This window comes from Drosophila pseudoobscura, chromosome 3 (genome assembly GCF_009870125.1).
Source record: "Drosophila pseudoobscura strain MV-25-SWS-2005 chromosome 3, UCI_Dpse_MV25, whole genome shotgun sequence".
Classification (NCBI taxonomy): Eukaryota; Metazoa; Arthropoda; class Insecta; order Diptera; family Drosophilidae; genus Drosophila; species Drosophila pseudoobscura.
The window spans coordinates 4,452,558-4,471,859 of record NC_046680.1 but is presented as its reverse complement, the minus strand read 5'-3'; the positions used below and the strand labels follow the sequence as shown (position 1 = coordinate 4,471,859).

Below are 19,302 nucleotides of genomic sequence, written 5' to 3'. Positions count from 1 at the left end.
GTACTTGTTGTGTTCCTATGGGTACTATCTTTATAAAAGTATAAACAAGCTTTGTTATTTTCCGAGCTACTTCGAATCTTCAATTGCCGGCAATTGCGGCTGGGCCGCTCGTCGCCTTATAAATACAATAAATTTTGAATACATAGTAAATTATACTTTATTTGCATATCCCTACAAAGGGTACTCAAAGCATTCTAGCCGATTAGATTAGTTAAAGAAAAGCTTCAGGTGAAGTCGACGAAATCTATCATTGGCCAGGACTTGGAGCAGGAACAGGGAGCTGCTCTGTGCTCCGCTCTGGGTTTCCTTGCTGCTGCTTGTTGCGTCCATATCTAGGTCGTTTATTTGGTCGACTGGCTGCTCCTTGCTGATGCTGGCGGGGCTGAGTACGTGCAGGCGTTCCATTATCCTGCCAGTAATCGCTAGTTGTGTTGGGTTTCTGCACTCTGCATACGAAAGGATATACGAGTATTAGTTGTCTTTTGTAAACAGATTCTTAAACTCTATTCTTACCCCTGCACGCTCTCGGGCAGCTCGTCCAGGCTCATGAGTATGTGTATGCTGGGTATCTGGCGGTTGACAATGATTTCCTCGAGGCCATCCATCTGTGGCTTCCAGTGTTCCTCCACGCTTTAATGAGAACTACTATTACTGAACCCGCAATGATGTTATGGCTCTTATGCTGAGGAGGACTCACCTGTTGTAGGCCATGCGCGTCACCTGGTAGAGGGGGTGGGTACGCTTAAGCACCTCAGCGCAGGATATGGTTTTGACCACTCCGCCGCCGGAGCCACTCCACACTAGACAGCGGTGTTCGCCCTTGTTCAGCGCCGCCTGGGCATACTCAATGACATTGCTCACTTTGGTGCCGCCTTTAACCTATAATTGGAGCGGGATTGAAGACAACTAAAAGACTCACCTTCAAAGGTGAGCACTAACCTGCATCCAGAGGAAATCCTTTTGGGTCTTGGGTACGCAGTCATCAAATGGCAATTCACTCTTGCTCAACTCCCGCTCAACATTCTCCGCCTTGCGGTAGTGCATCATTTTGAGGGTCCTCGAGTCTGATCTGAGAAACGGGAATTATTTCATACCATCGGGAATATAATTATGTAGAAGCCCTTAAGCATAACCTTGACATAACCAATGGCAGCCCAAGGGCCCAATCTGTGCCGAGTACACTGCCAACAGCCAGCAGCCAACTCAACAGCGAACCACTCCACTCATCGTAAACTGTCCTGAGCAGTTATTGCCCGGGTGCTGTACAGCGTACAGTCCGTGCAAATTGAATAATTGCTTGGTTTATGAGCCGAGAGACCAAGAGCAAAAAAACAAACAAAAAACAAAAAATAGAGAGAGAGAAAAAGGACAAGCTGGGAATAGCGCAGGGGACCAGCTTTAGAGACAACTATGTTACCTACATTAATTTGATAAAAAGGTATTTGAAACTAAGAAAATCTCAAAGAACACTAAGGAAAGGAAACTAAGCAAGACACGTACATTATGCTTTCGAGATTTCCATAGAATTGGGTCAGTTAAGAACTACATAAGAGAAAATTCACACATCAACAGAAACGAAGGAAACTTTCCGGACTCCTCTCCTCTTCCACTTGGCGCAATTTGTTCCTGAAATCGGAAAGACAAACCATTTGGCACTGCCATGGGTGCCCTTCCTTTGAGCAAATGCATTTTGAAGAGGAGTTCAAGTAAAAGTCAATAAAAAACCATTCCTACAGCAATTAAATGTCCGCGGCTGCACTAGCGTCAGCGTTTTCCCATTAAATAGAATTCTGCTGGCGTCGGGCACTAGACAACAGCCAACCAGTGGCAGGACGATGCCGACGACGACGACGACGATGTCGGTAACAAGCAGGAAAAGGAGGCCAGTAAGGGATGATTACCAAGGAGCATGATGCCACTTGTTGAGGTTAGGGGCCAAACAACATTTTAGCGCAGGGTGGCGGCACGGGGGAAGCTGCAGCTGAATTCGACAGCAGCAACGAAAGTTTATTAATGAACTTTTCCACCCACCGAACACCCAGCAACACAGAAACTAGCAGAACTAGAGGCCGCCAAGAACACAGAGCTAGAGATACTGCCACGTGTCCCACACAGAGCAACGGAGCAGACGATTCTCAAGGCTCAATGCAGTAGAAATGAGGAACAATGCCTCGGCTGTGTAGAAGGAAAAGGAAAAGCGGCAATGGAATGTTCCTAAAGGAATGCCTGGAAATTCCTTCCATCTCTGCTTCAGTCCCTGCCTGTCCCATTGACATCGTCATCGTCATTGCCAACGCCATTATCATCCGGCACGGCACCGCATCGCCGCCATTCCTATCAAGTACGTTTTGAACAATAATTCAATTTGGTGCGGAAGTTATTAATAAAACGGTTCACCCAAGACGCGCACAAGTGGGAAGGCGCTGACGTCGATAAGCGATGTCCTATTCCTATCAATGCGATGGCGATGATGTGCCCTGCCCCACGGAGTGTTTCTGACAACACGTACTTTGAATTATCTGTACCAACGGTTGGCGGTTACCCAATTGTAGGGGAAATAAGATGTTCTTATTTAAAAGTTGAAAATTCAATTTAGTGTGCGTATACGCAATATCAAGTATACGCAGTGGTTTTGAAACTTTACATGGGGTCGTAAAGCGTTTTCTTTCGCGCTCTTTTTCTGCTCCTTCTGCATATCTTCACGTACAGCGCACAGCACACAGCGTACAAAAGGGTGGGCGGAGAGTCGAGCTATGAATGAAGTGCCGCAAATATTTCATTTATTTGCCATCTCAATCGCACCACACACCCCCGCCCCCAGCCCACTGAAGTATGCATTCATTAGATATGCCACGGGAGTCGGGTAAGCAGCAGCAGCAGCAGCTGCCCCGATTCGTGGCAGCAGACCGAGCCAGCCGAGCTTAGCTCCTGGCCCAACCGCAGAGCAAGGATCATTTTGGTTTTGCAGGCCGTGGCCAACGGTTCAGGAGAAGCGGATTCTGAACTAAATCACACAGCGCATCTCGCCCGATATCCAAGTAAGGCACCTGGCAACTGATATTAAAATTAGTGTTAGCCTCCAGGCGATGAAACAATGCCGGGGGAGCCGCAGTTTAATTACAAACAAAATACAAAATCTGTTTATTCGAAAAATCAAGTAAAATTGAGAAAGACCGCAAAGTTTATCCACAGCATAGCCCAGCATCGTAGAAATACAGAAATCTATCAATAGTTTCCATTCATCAAGTTCTAAGTAAAGCGTGTGCAACATGTAAAAAACCCCCATCAAGGCTGTGGATTAACAATAATTAACCACAATGGAATCAATTTACCCACAAATACGGCGTATGTGAATTATTATGTGAATATAATCGGGAAAATATGAACGGAATTTTCCACAAATTGTGAACAAAATTCCACTCTATTACATAGCACCTTTTATTGGATATTTTTGGAAATCGACATACAAATTGGCTCATTCTAAAATCACAAAATCTCTATTTTCAAATCATTTTGAATTTCGGTCTTTAAATAAATTCCAACACGAAATGGCTGCAAATTTTCGCAGACAAATCTTACAATATAACATCTCGAACAATTGATTTATTTTGAAATTAATTTTTTTGTATCAATATAAAAACATTTCTAACACGCCCATGCCTCTGCCTACGCCTACGCCTCTTCAATTAATCGATGGATACATCCATGAGAAGCGCAGCGTGCGGAAACTTGGAAAAACAAACGCAGAAGCCCAAGCCAAAGCCAAATTGGACAAACGGATCGAAGATGGATAGCACCGAATTTCGAAAACGTGGCATGGAAATGGTCGAGTACATCTGCACTTATCTGGAAACCCTGAACGAGCGACGGGTTACGCCCAGCGTGGAGCCGGGCTATTTGAGGCATTTGCTGCCATGTAAGCAAACAATTTTCCATCCATCCAATCTATTTTGGGATTTTCGTTGATTCTCTGGATATCCCTCTGGCTACATTCGCACACAGCTGAGGCGCCCCATGAGCCGGAGGACTGGGACCAGATCATGAGCGATGTGGAGGATAAAATCATGCCTGGTGTGACACACTGGCAGCATCCCCGGTTCCACGCCTACTTCCCGGCGGGAAACTCATTCCCCTCGATCCTGGGCGACATGCTCGGCGACGGCATCGGCTGCATTGGATTCTCCTGGGCAGCCAGCCCCGCCTGCACCGAGCTGGAGACGATCGTCCTGGACTGGCTGGGCAAGGCGATTGGTCTGCCGGACCACTTCCTGGCCCTCAAGGAGGGCAGCACCGGCGGCGGGGTCATTCAGGTAAATTGCGCCAGTCCGGCTGGTAAAACGCCGTGATTTAATTCGCCCTTAAATCTGTTTGTGATCGACACAGACATCCGCCTCGGAGTGCGTGCTGGTCACGATGCTCGCGGCCCGGGCCCAGGCCTTGAAGCGGTTAAAGGCCCAGCATCCCTTCGTGGAGGAGGGCCACCTGCTGTGCAAGCTGATGGCCTACTGCTCCAAGGAGGCGCACAGCTGCGTGGAGAAGGCGGCCATGATTTGTTTTGTGAAGTTGCGCATCCTCGAGCCGGACGAGAACGCCAGTCTGCGCGGTCAGACGATCTACGAGGCCATGGAGGAGGACGAACTGCAGGGTCTGGTGCCCTTCTTTGTGTCCACCACCCTGGGTACCACCGGCTCCTGTGCGTTCGATAATCTGCCGGAGATCGGCAAGCAGCTGGAGAGGTTTCCCGGCGTCTGGCTGCATGTAGATGCCGCATATGCGGGCAACAGCTTCATCTGTCCGGAGCTCAAGCCGCTCCTGAAGGTAGGTACTCCTATCCCGGCCCTCTGCTTCGATCTGCAACATCCGCTCCGCAGGGCATTGAATACGCCGACTCATTCAACACGAACCCCAACAAGTGGCTGCTGACCAACTTCGACTGCTCGACTCTGTGGGTGAGGGATCGCATCCGTCTGACATCAGCTCTGGTCGTGGATCCGCTGTACCTCAAGCACGGCTACTCGGACGCGGCCATCGACTATCGTCATTGGGGAGTTCCACTCAGTCGGCGGTTTCGTTCGCTGAAACTCTGGTATGTGAACAAAAAAATAATAATCATTATCATCATTATGGCACCCGACAGACCCCGAAAGACCCCGAAAAACCCTCGACAGTCAAGAGTGTGAATGAGTGTTTGTTGACTATTGTCAAAAACTGAATTGATTTTGTCGATTGGCCTGGAGTGTGTACCGCTTGCTCGCTGGTGTCTTGTTTAGGCCTTACTCTTGGCCATCTTTGTCATGTCCGCCACGCTCGTTCATTATTTGCTTGCGATTTAGTTGTAAAAACATAGAAATCAAACTTTGGAAAGAGCAAAGGTCTGTGTGCCGCGGAATCTATCCAAATGAGATGAATCAACACCAAGATATGTGCATGTGTAGGTAGAACAAACATTCAATGGCTAATGGTTTCCTGTCCGATCATTCCATCAGTCCACTCGAAATATACAATTATTGCTTTTGCCGGCTTTCCATGCTGTTTCCTTGCAGGTTTGTGCTGCGATCCTACGGGATTTCCGGACTACAGCACTACATACGTCACCATATCAAATTGGCCAAGCGCTTTGAGGAGCTGGTGCTCAAAGATAAACGCTTCGAGATCTGTAATCAAGTCAAGGTGAGTTACATTCGGTGGGCTTTCATTTCATTTCGTTTCTTTTCTTTCTTGATTCGCCTTTAAAGTACTCGTAATTAATCATGCTTAGGGTTCAAAGCTCTTTGTGTGCGCCCCACCAACAATTTCTGTGTGGGCTGTGTCTGGGATTTTCACTGAAGCAAGTTTTTTGGTGGGTGTGCATTTGGTTGTCCATTGTTGAGACCAATGGCTCGGTGGTCATGTAATGCCCAGTCGAAATTTGGAAACCGATTTGCTAGTGACGCAGATACAAGTGCCTAAACGTTGTCCGTTGTCTGCATAGGCAAGCCCATGGCCACCCAAGACCCTGGCCAAAACCCCAGAGCAGAGCCAAGTACTACTACGAGTATCGCAAACGTGCGGAACAGCACGCCGAATTCCGAGCAGAGACCAGCGCGAAATTTGATTTGATTTCTTTCTTTCCGCTGTGGCCCCTTGAAGTGTTTTGGCATTATTTGGCCACAGAAAATGTTTCAGAGACAGGCCACAAGTGATTCATCGACAGCCCAGTCAGGCTGCCAGCTACCAGCTGACGGATGCTTTCAGATGCTGGTGGACTGGTGGACTGGTGGAACAAGCGGGGCGAACTCTATTTGTTTGGGCAATCGGCTTCGTAACTGCAGGCGAAAACGGGCGGGAACGTTGTAAGCCGCGGCAAGGGCTGATTTTTTGCCAAAAAGACATTTCATAGAAATCGATCGAATCGTTTAGGAGATTTTTATATATTCGATTTGATCTGTTTCAACCCATTTGTCTTTTTTATACCCAATACTCAAGATGAGTATAGGCGTGTATTAGATTTGTCGTGAAAATGGATGTGCGTAACGTCCAGAAGGAAGCGTTTCCGACTCCATAAAGTATATACATACATATATTCTATATCATCATCAATAGCCGAGTTGATTAAGCCATGTCTATTTGTCCGTCTGTCCATCTGTCCGTCCCTATGAGCGCCTAGTGCTCAGAGACTATAAAAGCTAGAGCAACAACATTTTGTATCCAGACACCTGTGATATGTCACTGTTACAGGTGTATTTAAAATCTCCGCGCCGCCCGCAAAGGACGAAAACCTTTAAAGATACGAGAAATTAAAAAACCGACAATCATAGAGAATGACCATATCTACCAGATAGCTGAATCTGGATCAGATCGGATCGGATTTTTATAGCCTAAAGGAACAAATCAATTTGCAGTGGCTACGCAGCGCCCGAAGACATGTTCAGACACGTATTCTGTCTCTTCCGCATTCTGTCTAAATGTAGAGTTGCGGTCGCAGCAGCAACTCAGCAACTCCTTTTGTTCTATTCTCGGCCCAACACCAGCTGTTCTATCGAGCTCCTTTCGCCAGAGGGCGAACACTGTACAAAGAAGAGTGTGTGTGTGAGAGAGAGAGAGAGAATTAGTTAGCGCGTTGCGTAGCTACAGAATTTTATTTGGTCCTTCATTCTCCACAGTTTTTCGTTCTTTGTGGGGGCGGTGCAAAATTTTAAAACAGTGCGTTATCATAGGAGTCTGGAAACTGTAACGAACCCAAAAGGGTCCGGTCCCAACATAGAATAATACATACATATATTATTCGCCATATGTACTTCATAACTCTAATAACACCCGATCCACACATAGCTATAAAGACACGCGCAGAACCCACAAAGCGCCGACTAATCATACCCGGTCACGCGGACTTCCCCTACTCCAGACCGAGACCACTCCACTTACGTGGAAACCCGGCGCCGTGTACAGACGCTGTGCTAATTTAAGAATCAGTGTTTAAGTGCTAAGAAAGTAATAATAATACAAAAATCAAACTAATAACCCGAATAACATCAGTTGCGTAAGTTCATTTCAAATCGCTGAGGGACCAAAACTATCCCCCACTCTACCCCCACCTCTGCGCCGAACAACGCAAGCCCGACGTCTCCCTTAAAGTTCCATCCATTTCTACAAATTTCTTGTGGATTGAACCCTTGACGTGACTGAGTTTACCTCAGCCTGAAATAGGTCCAATTGGGTTGATCCCTTATAGTCTCATCGGAACGGACGGACGGACAGACAGACAAGCATGGCTATATCGACTCGACTAGTTATGCTGATCAAGAATTGATCAATATTCAAATCGAATGTGCCTCGTGACCCACACGACATGTATATTGTGTTTTTTTTCTATTCTCATGGATTATCTTTTGCTCCACTTCTTCGCTTGTGCGTGCCAGGGTCGAGGGTCAATCTGCAACTTCATGAGGGAGCGATGGATGCAGTTTCCAATGCAAAATACAACTTTTGATTTTTCAGAAACCTTTCAGTAGGATAATGGTTCTAGAGAACTTCTTTGAATAGATTCTTCACTCAAAATCTATTAACATTGATAATTTTTTCCATTTACGTAGCTTGGCTTGGTCTGCTTCCGCTTGAAGGGCAGCGATAAACTCAACGAAAAGCTACTAAGCATCATCAACGAATCGGGAAAGCTGCACATGGTGCCGGCCAGTGTCAACGACAGGTATATCATACGGTTCTGCGCCGTGGCCCAGAATGCCACGGCCGAGGACATTGACTATGCCTGGGACATTATTGTGGACTTTGCCAACGAGCTGCTGGAGAAGGAGCAGCACGACGAGCTGTCCGACATCATTAACCGGAAGAAGCAGGACACTCTGGCCCAGAAGCGGTCGTTCTTTGTGCGGATGGTCAGCGATCCGAAGATCTACAATCCAGCCATCAACAAGGCCGGCACCCCGAAGCTCTCCATGGAGCTGCCATCGCCGGTGGTAAGTCGCGGGAATGCTCCCATCATTCGCACCCAGAGCTCCGTCGACCACAATTCCTGGATATCCTGGCCGCTGGCCTTCCTCTTCAACAGCGGCAACAACGAGGACAAGGGCAACAATGTCTCGTTGCGGTGGGTAGCCCAGCTTCTGCCACAGGTACAGTCTTATCGGTTGTCTCTCTCCATGTTTGTTGCAGCTTCCGACACCTGGACACCAATGTGCGTCACTCTTCGTCGCGCCGCAACTCTGGAGCTGGGTCTTCGCCCTCGCCAGAGAATGAACTGGACATTGTGAGTGCCCAGCAGGAACAGAGATCCCCTCGCAGGTCGCCCAATGTCATGCGCAAGGCATCTTCCTCTCGCGATAATCCCAACTAAGAATATTCCACATAGCCTACACGTATATCAAATATATTACGAGTATATGCGCCTCCTTTTCCCTGGCGCCTAGTTGAATTACATGCATATAGAAAATTTTACGATATCTAGTAAGACATCAATACTCCCAAGGCTTTTCTCGATCTCCCCTTTAATCCTTAGCGTATGTTCGTTTGCAGAAGAACAACGAACAAAAACTCGAATAACTTTCATGTTTATGAACGGCAATAAATTTAATTTCACATTCTGAAACTGTTATGGGAGCAATGGGAGAAGGAACATCAGGAAGATCTTCTAGTAAAGGTATATACAATTCAGAGAACATTTACACTGATCAGTCAGGCAACTTTTCCATTACATGGGGGCTCTAAAAGACTCCTTTAACTAGTTTATTGTATTGGTGAGAGGGTGTTGCATTCATTAGATTATTGGGAATCAATGAGATACCGCTCTATATCTGATGTACAATTTCTTCTTTGAGAAGCCTTTGTAAATGCAAGATGCTTTTATTCGTCGGGTTCTTTGGCAGTGAGATACTTTTCAAATTCTGAAACTGTTGGTGCAGAATGGGGGAAGAAACCAGGATCTCTTGCTAAAGGTTTCTGAGACTCTGGATACGGAAGCCCATAGATGGGATTCATTAGGTACTTTTCTACTATATCCTGTCTGAAAAACCATTGTAAGTGTAATTTAGTATCTTTGAGATACATTTCTATCGTGAGCAAAGACTACCTTATAAAAATACAAGCCTGCATTTTTCTAAAAGATAATAATCATAATTCAAGAGCCGACAAACCGACTGTGCTTTAAGAATCTTCATTAGATTTAAAACATATTTCTTTTAATTATCTCTATGGACAAGCTCCCTTCTCCTCCTGCTTTTCACGGATATGTGCCACTTTCTCGAGAGTATTTGGAAGACCCCACAAACAGCTAACAAAGCCAACAGAAAATGTACGAATACGTGAAAAACACACCTATCCTGTGATTTTTTTCTTTGCCTCCACGAAATAAACATACCGAAAGATAATCTCATTTTGCTGATGCCATAGATATGACGTAGGATTGGCGGATCGTCATGGGTCATGGGAATAGGAATAGGAATAGGAATAGGAATATGGGCATACATATATAGGGGTATGGGTATGGGATGCGCATTAAATGGATTATGACTCAGAGAAAGCCCCGAAAGAGAATTTATTGAGGCAAAAATTCAAACAATTTTGAGAAAAGCAAAAACAAATGTGTGTGCTTATTGGGCATGAGATCGGTTATGGCGGTGAGGTGTACAATCTGCGTGGGTTCTCCCGGAGCTTCTCCCTCTCCACAAACATTTTGACCAGCTTGTTCACGTAGGCCTCCTTGGCGACGGGCGAGTACTGGCTGAAGTGCTGTTTCTCTATGTCCCAATTCAGATAACTTGGAGCCTCCACGTCTTTTGACGCCCGACTAGATGGGGCCAGGTTTGTATCGAGTTTATCAATTGCGACATTTTGAATGCGTTCCTCTCTATAAGTACTGCTGCTCTTTGGGACTGTTGTCACCTGTGCCCCATCTTCCGTATTATGGCTGGCACTGGCTTGTTCCGGCTCTTGCAATTGAGGACTTGCCTTCATTTTGTTAAATATGTCGTCAGGCTGCTTTGAGGGCGACGCTGGTGCCTCTGTTTGATCCTGCTTGGACAGACTTTCCGGCAACGGCTTCAATCGTTGCTCCATCTCCCAGAGCTGTCGCTCCTCTTCGTCTCGTTTGCGCCCAGCCTGCATTATGTCCATCAGCTGAGCGACATTTGGATACATGTCACTCTGTTTGTTATCACTCTGCTTTCTATCAGTACCTTTTGGCTTAATCTTGTCGAGCATTATATCCAGCTGGTTCATCGCATGTATCTCTCCGGGAAGGGGGCCCATCGCATTGCTTCCGAGTATATCCGAATCGCGTTTCATTTTCTTCTGCCGCTTTATCCCCTCGATGCGATCCATTATAGCATCTAGATGCGGTTTGATTATCGATGTGTCTCTGTATTCGCCTGATAAGTAGCCCCGACCTTGTAGGTATCCAATAGGGGACTCCCAGCTCTTGATCAAGCCCCGAACAACCTCATCGTAGGCATTGTTGAGGCCCATTTTCTCAAAGTTCGTAATCCCTGCATTGACTTGCTTGGCTCCATCCAAGGTACTGCAGGTCAGAATATACCTGTGTGCGATTTCCGCTTAGAACGGTAATGGATGGAGGGGAATTCATTTATTTTAATTTACCAGAATAAAAGTCGCATGACAGTCGAGGCTCAACACAGTTTACAGAATACATATACATATATATGATGGGATTCAATAAGCTATATAGATGGAGATTTTATTTTTCAAGCAGTACGAGTATTTTATAATCCTTTAAATTCCACTCAAAACGGCGCCAAATCAGGTTTAAAACACCATTAATTAGCATCCGTCGTAAAACGTCATATCATGAAATTCGAGATCGAAACTACTACGGGTGTCCGTACCGTAAAGTTCAGTCCCCCAGTAAACCTAAACGATCTGCTACCTGTCTAAAAAAGCCTTTAGCACTACCCATATAATACATCAATCAGAGCGCCGCTAAACTTTTGTCTTTCAATGATGACAACAATGAATTAGCATGCACAAACGAATCAGAATGAATGAAATGCCTAAGGTATGACGGGGCCACAATGCAAACAGACGAAATTGCCCAAAACATAGAAGATTCGATCGACGCCAGAAATTTATGCAACATCCGTCAGCTGTTGTCAACCGCGTGCTTCGAGGGGCAACAACAAATTGTTCAGTTTTCAAGAGAAGAGGAGCCGTATTTCGGAACGATCATGGGATCGTTCGTGTTTGGCAGTACCAACTGCCATAATTAATGGGCCTTTGCCATGGGCAGGGGTAGACAGAGCCAAGCTCCGAAGAGACATCCCAAGTCGCACGTAGTGTGAGGCACCAGCACCAGCAACAGCAACAGCAGCAGCAGCAGAAGGCGGATGGATGGATGATGGCGATGGCCCTCAAGCATTTTGAAGTGTGACCGCGTAAACTGAATATATTTTTATATTTAGACGCACGACGTCATCTGGCGCTGGGGCTGGCGCGGTGAATGAAAGTTTAGGCAAAGCTTCGAGCCGCGAAAGAAGAGCGCCGAAATACGCCAAGTCATGGCGTCTCACCCTCTCGCAGTCCGTCTTCCTTCGGCTCTCTTTATGGCTCCGATCTGAAGCTTGTCAGGCCGGCGCGTGCGACAGATGTATGAATCACCGAATGTATGGCCGGCGTTGCTCCAACTGGAGTTCTGAGAGACAGATAAAGAGTGCGGTCAAGAATACGTCATCTGTGGATCCTCATGGCAATACATATGTATCTTTATCTAACATAACTTACGGGTGATGTTCAATAAGCTTTCAACGGCAATTCACATCCATGCATTTTGTGCCGTACCGGACCTACTGCTAATACACCAAACAATCCCAAATTTTCACTGGTGAACTCGATAGCCACTAGTAAGTTGTTTGATGAAAATTATGCATTCTGATTAAATATTGGACTGACGTTTAGGTTATTGAAGATTTGTGATTTTATAGAGGAAAATTATATTTTTGAAAAACTTCGAACTAAAGTATCATCTAGCTAGCAATTAAGCAATGGGCATTAGAAGTAATGCAGGAGGCAGAAAGATAACATTTGTGACTAAAGGTAAAAAAGTATAGAAAATATTATATTTATTTATACTCTTTCTTTCTTGACCATAACTAAGGCAGGGCGGGTAACCAACTCCTGATACTGGTGTTCAGCAAGTTCGCTTGTGCAGCGCTGTTTCACCTAACGACAGGGAAATCCATTCATTAATTTCTACTCATTCACCCACTCCCACACTCATAATCATTCACACCCACTCGCACTCGCTTGCACCCTGAATAAGTCAGAGAAAAAACAAAATTAATTTTGCAATATTTGTTTATTTGGTTATTTGGATATTTGTTGTTTTCATATTCCACCTAGCAGGAGATTCCGTGAAACAATGGGCGCTCTTCACCGCTACGTCACAAGCTAGGACTGTTGCCAGGGATTCGTCATGGCGCATGCAACACCTGCTCCGTCCCATCGCTCTTTGCGTTAACAGATTTGTTCAATATTTGGACAATTATTTGCCACTTTTGAGCAAGTACTTCAAGTGATTCCCCCTTGTTTGATGCTTGCCCGAAACATCGGCCGCTGGAAAGTTTTGGCTATTTTGAAATCCAAGAGTTTTGAGAGAGAGCGTGTTTGTTCTTTTCTTGAAATGGCAATCTGCACGTGCCTTTTTCCAATATGTTGGCCATTTTGACAGCTCCAAAAGTTCCCCTAAAAAAAAACCGCAAAATTAATTCAGGTTCGGCTGCCATTAAAGCAGCTCAGACACGATCAAAAGCAATTTAAAAATCGTAAAATGTATCTGAGCTAATCTGAGAAGAAGAAGAGGACATTGAGGTAGGCAAGAAATGAAGAAAGGGGTACCATGAGACAAAGACGTGTAGTCGTCAGATAAGTCAACCAACAACCTATTATTTTTGTTGAGATTCCCCTAAAAGTTGGTGATTTTTATCGAGGAGCTTCTGAGGTGCGAACTATGTATTTTTGGTCCGTTACAAACATAGCATACAATTATAGATAAATACCCATTTCTTACACTATTCAGTACAGTTTCCATTAATATGTTCAATTATATAGCAAATGGCGTATCACTCACCAAATAATTATGGCGAAAACTAAAAACCCTTTCACGCCAGGGACTTTTTTACAAAGCAAACACAAAAGCGCTGCCGAGGCGTGCCGCTGGAAGCGACTGCGAGAGAACCGAAAGAAGGCGGCGTAATGACCAAAGCGGGTTTCCCAGCCACCCAGCCACCCAGCCACCCGATCGCCCAATTCCCCATCTCCGTGCAAGTAATTTGAGAGTGATCACGAGACAGTGAACGTCAATAGAAGCGCTACTACGGCGAACACCTTACAGGTAGTCGAGAGAGAAACAGAGCGCACGGCCGAGAGTACCCGACGGGGCGGCCGCCACACGAAGCCCCCAGAAGCACAGTTTCTATATAAAGTCGAATGCAGCCTCGGTGTTCAAGTCATTCGCGCAAAGGAAGCAGAAGCTGCAGCGTGCAAGCACCACGGGACAGCGGGATAGTACAGTGATTGAGAGAAGTTTGTGTGTGTTCCTGAAGTGTGTTTAAGCCCCCAAAGAAATAGTACATACAGCAAAAGAGAGCGTCAAGAAGGTGCAAACATTGCTAACAAGGGACAAAAGTGTTAATCAAATTGTTAAAATGAATGTGGAAGACTTTCGCAAATACGGCAAGGAAGTGATCGATTATATATGCCAATATAGCAGCAATATTGAAGAGCGCGATGTGGCTCCAACATTGGATCCGGGTTACCTGAAAAAACTGCTTCCAGGTAAGAAAGAAATTTTAAAAAACCATATAAACTATTCGTAGCTGATAGTATTCCGATTAGGATGCTATTCCGATTTCTCGGATGATATGCCAAACTTCGTGCTGAAGTTTCTTCTTGCAAATCAGAATGAAAGGCTTATTTATAGCGCAAGTGATAAATTGTATACACTAATTAGTAAACTATTCCTAAATAAATTGGCAATGAATTCGAAAATATTTCGCTTCGCACAAAATAATTAAAGAAAGTCGAAGATGAAACGCAAAGCCACTCAAAAGCAAACTTGTTAAATCATGTTGACTAATTGCTCTGCAAAGGCAAGTGAATAATGTACGAATATAAACTATTCGAACAGCCCCAGCCGGCCCACACACCCACCTACAATAGTACTACATACCCCACAACAAGAGGCGCGGGTGCGGGCGTGGGCGGGGGCGGGGGACCAGAGCATAATTGGGGCACACACTCAGCAGCCGTCTTCGATGAAGCTATGAAGCAGGCTATGGCAGGCCGGGCAGGTCGGGCAGGCAGGCAGATTTCGGTGGTAGCAGGGCCGGAGGAGATTTCAGGCGAATTCCGCGCAGTTTGTTAAGTTAAATATTTACGCCCGAATGGACGCCGCAATTCAACGCCGGGTTCAACTAAACAAATCAATTAATTATGCATACGCAAACACACACCTTCGGCCTTATAGTGCTCGTAGATATATGGACTTACTTGTTGATCATTCTACTCACTGCCAAAAATAACAAATTTACCATAAATATTGATGTCTGCCGGTCTGCCAGCGCTGCCGGCGCTGCTAGCCTTTATAGGTGATAAAAGAAGTATTTAGGAGGCACCCGACTTATCCAGCTGCCTTTTTGTTTACCCCACAGCGGACGCACCACAATCGCCGGAATCATTCAAAGATGTGCTCGAGGACTTTGAGCAGAAAATCATGCCGGGTGTCGTCCACTGGAACCATCCGAAGTTCTTTGCCTACTTCCCCTCGGGAAACTCGTTCCCCTCCGTCCTGGGGGACATGCTGAGCAGTGCCATTGGATCGATCGGCTTCAGTTGGGCCAGCTGTCCGGCAGCCGCCGAACTGGAAACGATTGTGATGAACTGGTATGCCAAGGCCCTGGGTCTGCCCAAGGCCTTCATCTCGGATGCCCCGGGCAGCACTGGCGGAGGGGCCCTCCAGGGCTCCGCCTCTGAGTGCGTCCTTGTCTCACTGATCACGGCGCGTGCTCGAGCCATCAACGAGCTAAAGGGTCAGACCACTGTGCACGACAGCGTCTTCCTGCCCAACCTGATTGCCTATGCCAGCCGCGAGGCGCACTCCTGCGTGGAGAAGGCCACCAAGATGGCCCTGGTCAAGCTGCGCATCATCGATGCGGATGTGCATGGACGCATGCGCGTGGATCTGCTCAAGCAGGCTATTCAAAATGATGTCAACGCCGGACTGACGCCCTTCTTTGTGGTGGCTACGGTGGGCACTACCGGAGGATGCGCCTTCGATGACATCACAGGGATCGGCCAGGTCTGCCGACAGGTGTCCAGCATTTGGCTGCATGTGGATGGTGCCTATGCTGGCAACTCCTTCATTCTGCCCGAGATGCGCGTGTTCTCAGCTGGCCTGGAATACGCCGACTCGTTCAACACGAATCCCAACAAGCTGTTACTCACCAACTTCGATGCCTCTGCCTTGTGGGTGCGCGATGTGATGATTCTGAAGAGTGCGCTCAATGTGAATCCGCTCTACCTGAGGCACGAGCACATGAGCGGCGTGGACTACAGACACTATGGAATACCGCTCAGCCGACGGTTCCGGGCCCTGAAGCTCTGGTTTGTCTTCCGCATATACGGCGTAATGGGTCTACAAGAGTATATACGCAACCACATGGCCCTGGCCAAGAAGTTTGAGATGCTGGTGCGGAAGGACGATCGTTTTGAGGTGCGCAATGATGTCCACTTGGGCCTGGTCTGCTTCCGCATGCGGTAAGTTGAGAAAGTTGTTGAGTTTTCCTACAATTCTTAATAATAAATCCTTTCCTCTGCAGAACTGTCGACGAGCCCAATCACACGCTGCTGGCCATGATCAATCACTCGGGGAAAATGCACATGACACCGGCAAAATTCAATGGCCGCTATGTAATCCGATTCTGTGTCACCTATGAGCACGCCTGCGAAAAGGACATTCTAGATGCCTGGAGCCAAATCAAGTCCTTTGCGGAGGAGATCCTGCGCGACAATCAGCTGGAGATAAGATCTGCCCCGGCCTCACCAGAAGCAGAACGCACCAGTTCAGAGCCGGCGGCACCTGTGGCTGGCAAGCCGCCGATCAAGAAGAAGCTGACGAGAACCAAGTCGCTGCGCTTCTCATTCACACGCAGCATCTCGCGGGAGCAGTACCAGAATCAGAGCGAGCATCTCGGGGATGGCGCTACGCCTATTTTCGTGGTGGACCCAAAAACACTCCAGCAGAACTTTCAGAAGGCTGCAGAGGAGAACGAAAGGGTCAATAACATTAAGAACGGAACCACCGCCAACAGCAACACGAAGCTCAAAGATATATCCGATGTGGACACCGATGAGGCGAGTAATTGAGTGTAGCCTCCGAGCAGGATTCCCCCGACTTACCTCGAGCTAGTATTAGTGTAGTGTTGTAGTGTTGTGCGTGGAGCTGAGATGAGGCCTCTAACAATTAACGTTGCTAACGTTGAATTTAAGTACTTATTTATGCATTTAGAGCCTAAGTTTCGCCGCTGAATTTCATTCGATTCAACTCTGAAGTCATACCATTTGTATTCGATATCATCTTGTATTTATATCTAGTGACCTATCATGAACAAAAGCACATATATTTATAAACATCTACTGGCATTTGACATGCTTATTTTCTAAAGAAATATTTAATTCGTTGGAAAGTTCTTTGGGGATACCTTTTGCGCGGTTTTAAGATCACAGCGAGAGAACAATGTCCTTAGCGAACGCTTCAGTCCCAGCAAGCCTGACGGCTGTACGGAAACAGAAAAGCCCAATCATATGTGGGTGGAGGCTCGATCCGTCTACATACAGCTCAAGTCCCTGGTGGACTCTCTGAAAATCAGCCAAGACGATGTCTCAGCTCCCAGCTCTAACATATCGCTGGAATTTGAGTGCAATGATAGCGGGCACATGGACATTGAGTTCCGACTGATGATTCCAATGTCTGATGTCGGATGCAGGCAACTCCAAGAACATGCTAGACCGGACACGTAACCTTGTACTCAGTTTTTAAAGCAAATGGAGGCGAAGGTCACTGTGACCGATGTGCAGCTGGGGAATGTGAAGGAAGAGCGCGATCAACCAAGTGGGGATCCATACGGATATGGAAGACCATACGGATCGGCACCGCGATGCGGCCAACGGGCGACGAGCCAAGGCTGAGTTGGATCTGGCCAGGACCCGTGTTCACCTAAAGCAGGCCAACAGCCAGCTACTGAAGTCTGTCTAACAGGAAGGTGGAGCAGTGGCAGATGGATATGCATGAACAAATCGACCTGCAGATGCGCTCCAAACTGCTCGAACGTCCCGCGCTGGCCCCAAAGACCCCCACGTCTCAGCCCAGCAGAGTAGCAGCCAAGCTGGCCAAGCGACTGTCTAGCTACAAGCTCTGGAGTTTATTTCAGCGGTAGCTCGACAAACCCAAAGCCGCGCTGTAAGCTCTATTCTAATCTTATATTCTTAATGAAGAGCGTGGGGCATCAGTGAATATTTATATTTTAATATTTATACACACAACTTGTTCATTACTTTTCCGCTTAAACGCCTGTAAAATCAATCCTTGTGTAAAAGCCCGTTTATAGAGAGTCAATAGAGTCTAGAGGAAATGTGACGACACATGGGCACGCCCTGGATTTCTCGGGGGGAGCCGAATTGTTTCTGTTAAGCTGAGTCGACACCAATTCGATACGAACAAACCATACTAGAGCATGTTTTTTTCCAATACGTATAGTATGCTACATATGTAATGGCTGGCATCACTCTCTTCAATCGAAATGTAGTGCAACACGACGATTACCCTGTGTGCACTCATCATGCAGTATCATATGGAGAAAAACTTAATTATATGATAGCCCTAACAAGACCCAGAGGTCATGCTGCGATGCTGTGAGAGAAAATATTGAGCAAATAGTCATGACACATAATATGAGATTGGGGCATCCTTAGACATTAGTATGACGTCCGTCAAAAATCGGTAAAATAACGGAAGTTGGCTGAAAGTTGTAGAATTGAGGAAAACCAGACACTAAATACGGATTGTGCTTTACGACCACAATTAACCACCCAAAAAATCTAATCAAGGGGTCATCTGCCTTGCAAAGATTTCCTCAAATATAATAGAATCATTTTTTTCCAGCCTTTAAAAAAAATTGGTCATCGTTTCTTCGATTGTATCAGGACCAAGATCCACTTCAATTACATATTAATTTATATTTGGGGCTAAAGTTTCTGCATTTAATTCAATTCATTAATTACTGCATTGCGCCTTCGTAAAAAAAAGACTAATTCGAAAATCACAACACATGATTAATAACAAAAATAAATTTGTTGTAATAATAGGCATGCTGAAGGCGGCAGCTGACCCCAGCCCTTCCCCCCAGGGTACGCCTTTGAGTGGCGATTCATCAAAATATCTGTACGTGAGCAAATCTAAGTGTAAGTTAAGAATTTATGTTTTATCGGAGATGAGCATATTTTTAATGCTGGCAACCAGGCTGCAAATGATAATTAAAACTGTGCACGGATCAAAACTTGCCTTAACGAACGGACAATGCAACGAAAAGTTTGACATTATAGATTGTTTCATTAAGAAATTCAAGTAATAAGCATATAAATAAGTGAAAGTGCTGTTGCCTAAGCACGACTTACCACTTTCTGATTAAAGATTAAAATAACTCAATTCAACAACTGAAATCCGGAATCAACACAAACTTATAAACAAAACACACATGTTATTCCAATCGATAGAGCCGGTATTTGAACTATCGGTAGTGTATT

The 19,302-nt window shown here is 46.1% G+C and overlaps 4 protein-coding genes across 6 annotated transcripts; 2 read left to right on the top strand and 2 right to left on the bottom strand.

Annotated features, from left to right (window-relative positions):
• Positions 1 to 132: 132 nt before the first annotated feature.
• Rpp25 (ribonuclease P protein subunit Rpp25) lies at positions 133 to 19,275 on the bottom strand. Its single transcript, XM_001360106.4, has 5 exons — positions 19,174 to 19,275; positions 940 to 1,069; positions 698 to 879; positions 514 to 630; positions 133 to 446 (listed from the first exon to the last, which is right to left on the bottom strand). Exons 2-5 carry the CDS (start codon positions 1,045 to 1,047, stop codon positions 248 to 250), a joined length of 606 nt encoding a protein of 201 aa, XP_001360143.2. The 5' UTR covers positions 1,048 to 1,069; positions 19,174 to 19,275; the 3' UTR covers positions 133 to 247.
• Positions 2,888 to 9,076, top strand: Tdc2 (Tyrosine decarboxylase 2). 3 transcript variants are annotated; one of them, XM_015183567.2, is made up of 8 exons: positions 2,888 to 3,038; positions 3,719 to 3,916; positions 4,003 to 4,310; positions 4,384 to 4,818; positions 4,872 to 5,086; positions 5,544 to 5,670; positions 8,073 to 8,584; positions 8,650 to 8,830. In XM_015183567.2, the coding sequence occupies exons 2-8, from the start codon at positions 3,787 to 3,789 to the stop codon at positions 8,828 to 8,830; spliced, it is 1,908 nt and encodes a 635-aa protein (XP_015039053.2). In that variant the 5' UTR covers positions 2,888 to 3,038; positions 3,719 to 3,786. The 3 variants fall into 3 exon arrangements, with proteins under 3 accessions (XP_015039053.2, XP_015039054.2, XP_001360141.3); XM_015183568.2 differs by having other exon boundaries at positions 3,714 to 3,916; XM_001360104.4 differs by lacking the exon at positions 2,888 to 3,038 and having other exon boundaries at positions 3,209 to 3,916; positions 8,650 to 9,076.
• LOC4803427 (uncharacterized) lies at positions 9,993 to 11,207 on the bottom strand. Its single transcript, XM_001360105.3, has 2 exons — positions 11,089 to 11,207; positions 9,993 to 11,026 (listed from the first exon to the last, which is right to left on the bottom strand). Exons 1-2 carry the CDS (start codon positions 11,103 to 11,105, stop codon positions 10,102 to 10,104), a joined length of 942 nt encoding a protein of 313 aa, XP_001360142.2. The 5' UTR covers positions 11,106 to 11,207; the 3' UTR covers positions 9,993 to 10,101.
• Tdc1 (Tyrosine decarboxylase 1) lies at positions 13,874 to 18,098 on the top strand. Its single transcript, XM_001360103.3, has 3 exons — positions 13,874 to 14,277; positions 15,153 to 16,257; positions 16,320 to 18,098. Exons 1-3 carry the CDS (start codon positions 14,148 to 14,150, stop codon positions 16,864 to 16,866), a joined length of 1,782 nt encoding a protein of 593 aa, XP_001360140.2. The 5' UTR covers positions 13,874 to 14,147; the 3' UTR covers positions 16,867 to 18,098.
• Positions 19,276 to 19,302: the final 27 nt, after the last annotated feature.

What these genes read in the sequence shown, in the direction of transcription:
- Rpp25 (XM_001360106.4), bottom strand. Translation starts at nt 1,047, where the DNA reads ATGATGCACTACCGCAAGGCGGAGAATGTTGAGCGGGAGTTGAGCAAG. An exon ending in AGGATTTCCTCTGGATGCAG is followed by an intron (nt 880 to 939) that starts GTTAGTGCTCAC and finishes CTCCAATTATAG; the next exon opens with GTTAAAGGCGGCACCAAAGT. An exon ending in CTGCCCGAGAGCGTGCAGGG is followed by an intron (nt 447 to 513) that starts GTAAGAATAGAG and finishes TTTCGTATGCAG; the next exon opens with AGTGCAGAAACCCAACACAA.
- Tdc2 (XM_001360104.4), top strand. Translation starts at nt 3,694, where the DNA reads ATGGATACATCCATGAGAAGCGCAGCGTGCGGAAACTTGGAAAAACAA. An exon ending in CCGGCGGCGGGGTCATTCAG is followed by an intron (nt 4,311 to 4,383) that starts GTAAATTGCGCC and finishes TGATCGACACAG; the next exon opens with ACATCCGCCTCGGAGTGCGT. An exon ending in AGATCTGTAATCAAGTCAAG is followed by an intron (nt 5,671 to 8,072) that starts GTGAGTTACATT and finishes CCATTTACGTAG; the next exon opens with CTTGGCTTGGTCTGCTTCCG.
- Tdc1 (XM_001360103.3), top strand. Translation starts at nt 14,148, where the DNA reads ATGAATGTGGAAGACTTTCGCAAATACGGCAAGGAAGTGATCGATTAT. An exon ending in CCTGAAAAAACTGCTTCCAG is followed by an intron (nt 14,278 to 15,152) that starts GTAAGAAAGAAA and finishes TTTACCCCACAG; the next exon opens with CGGACGCACCACAATCGCCG. An exon ending in CTGGTCTGCTTCCGCATGCG is followed by an intron (nt 16,258 to 16,319) that starts GTAAGTTGAGAA and finishes TTTCCTCTGCAG; the next exon opens with AACTGTCGACGAGCCCAATC.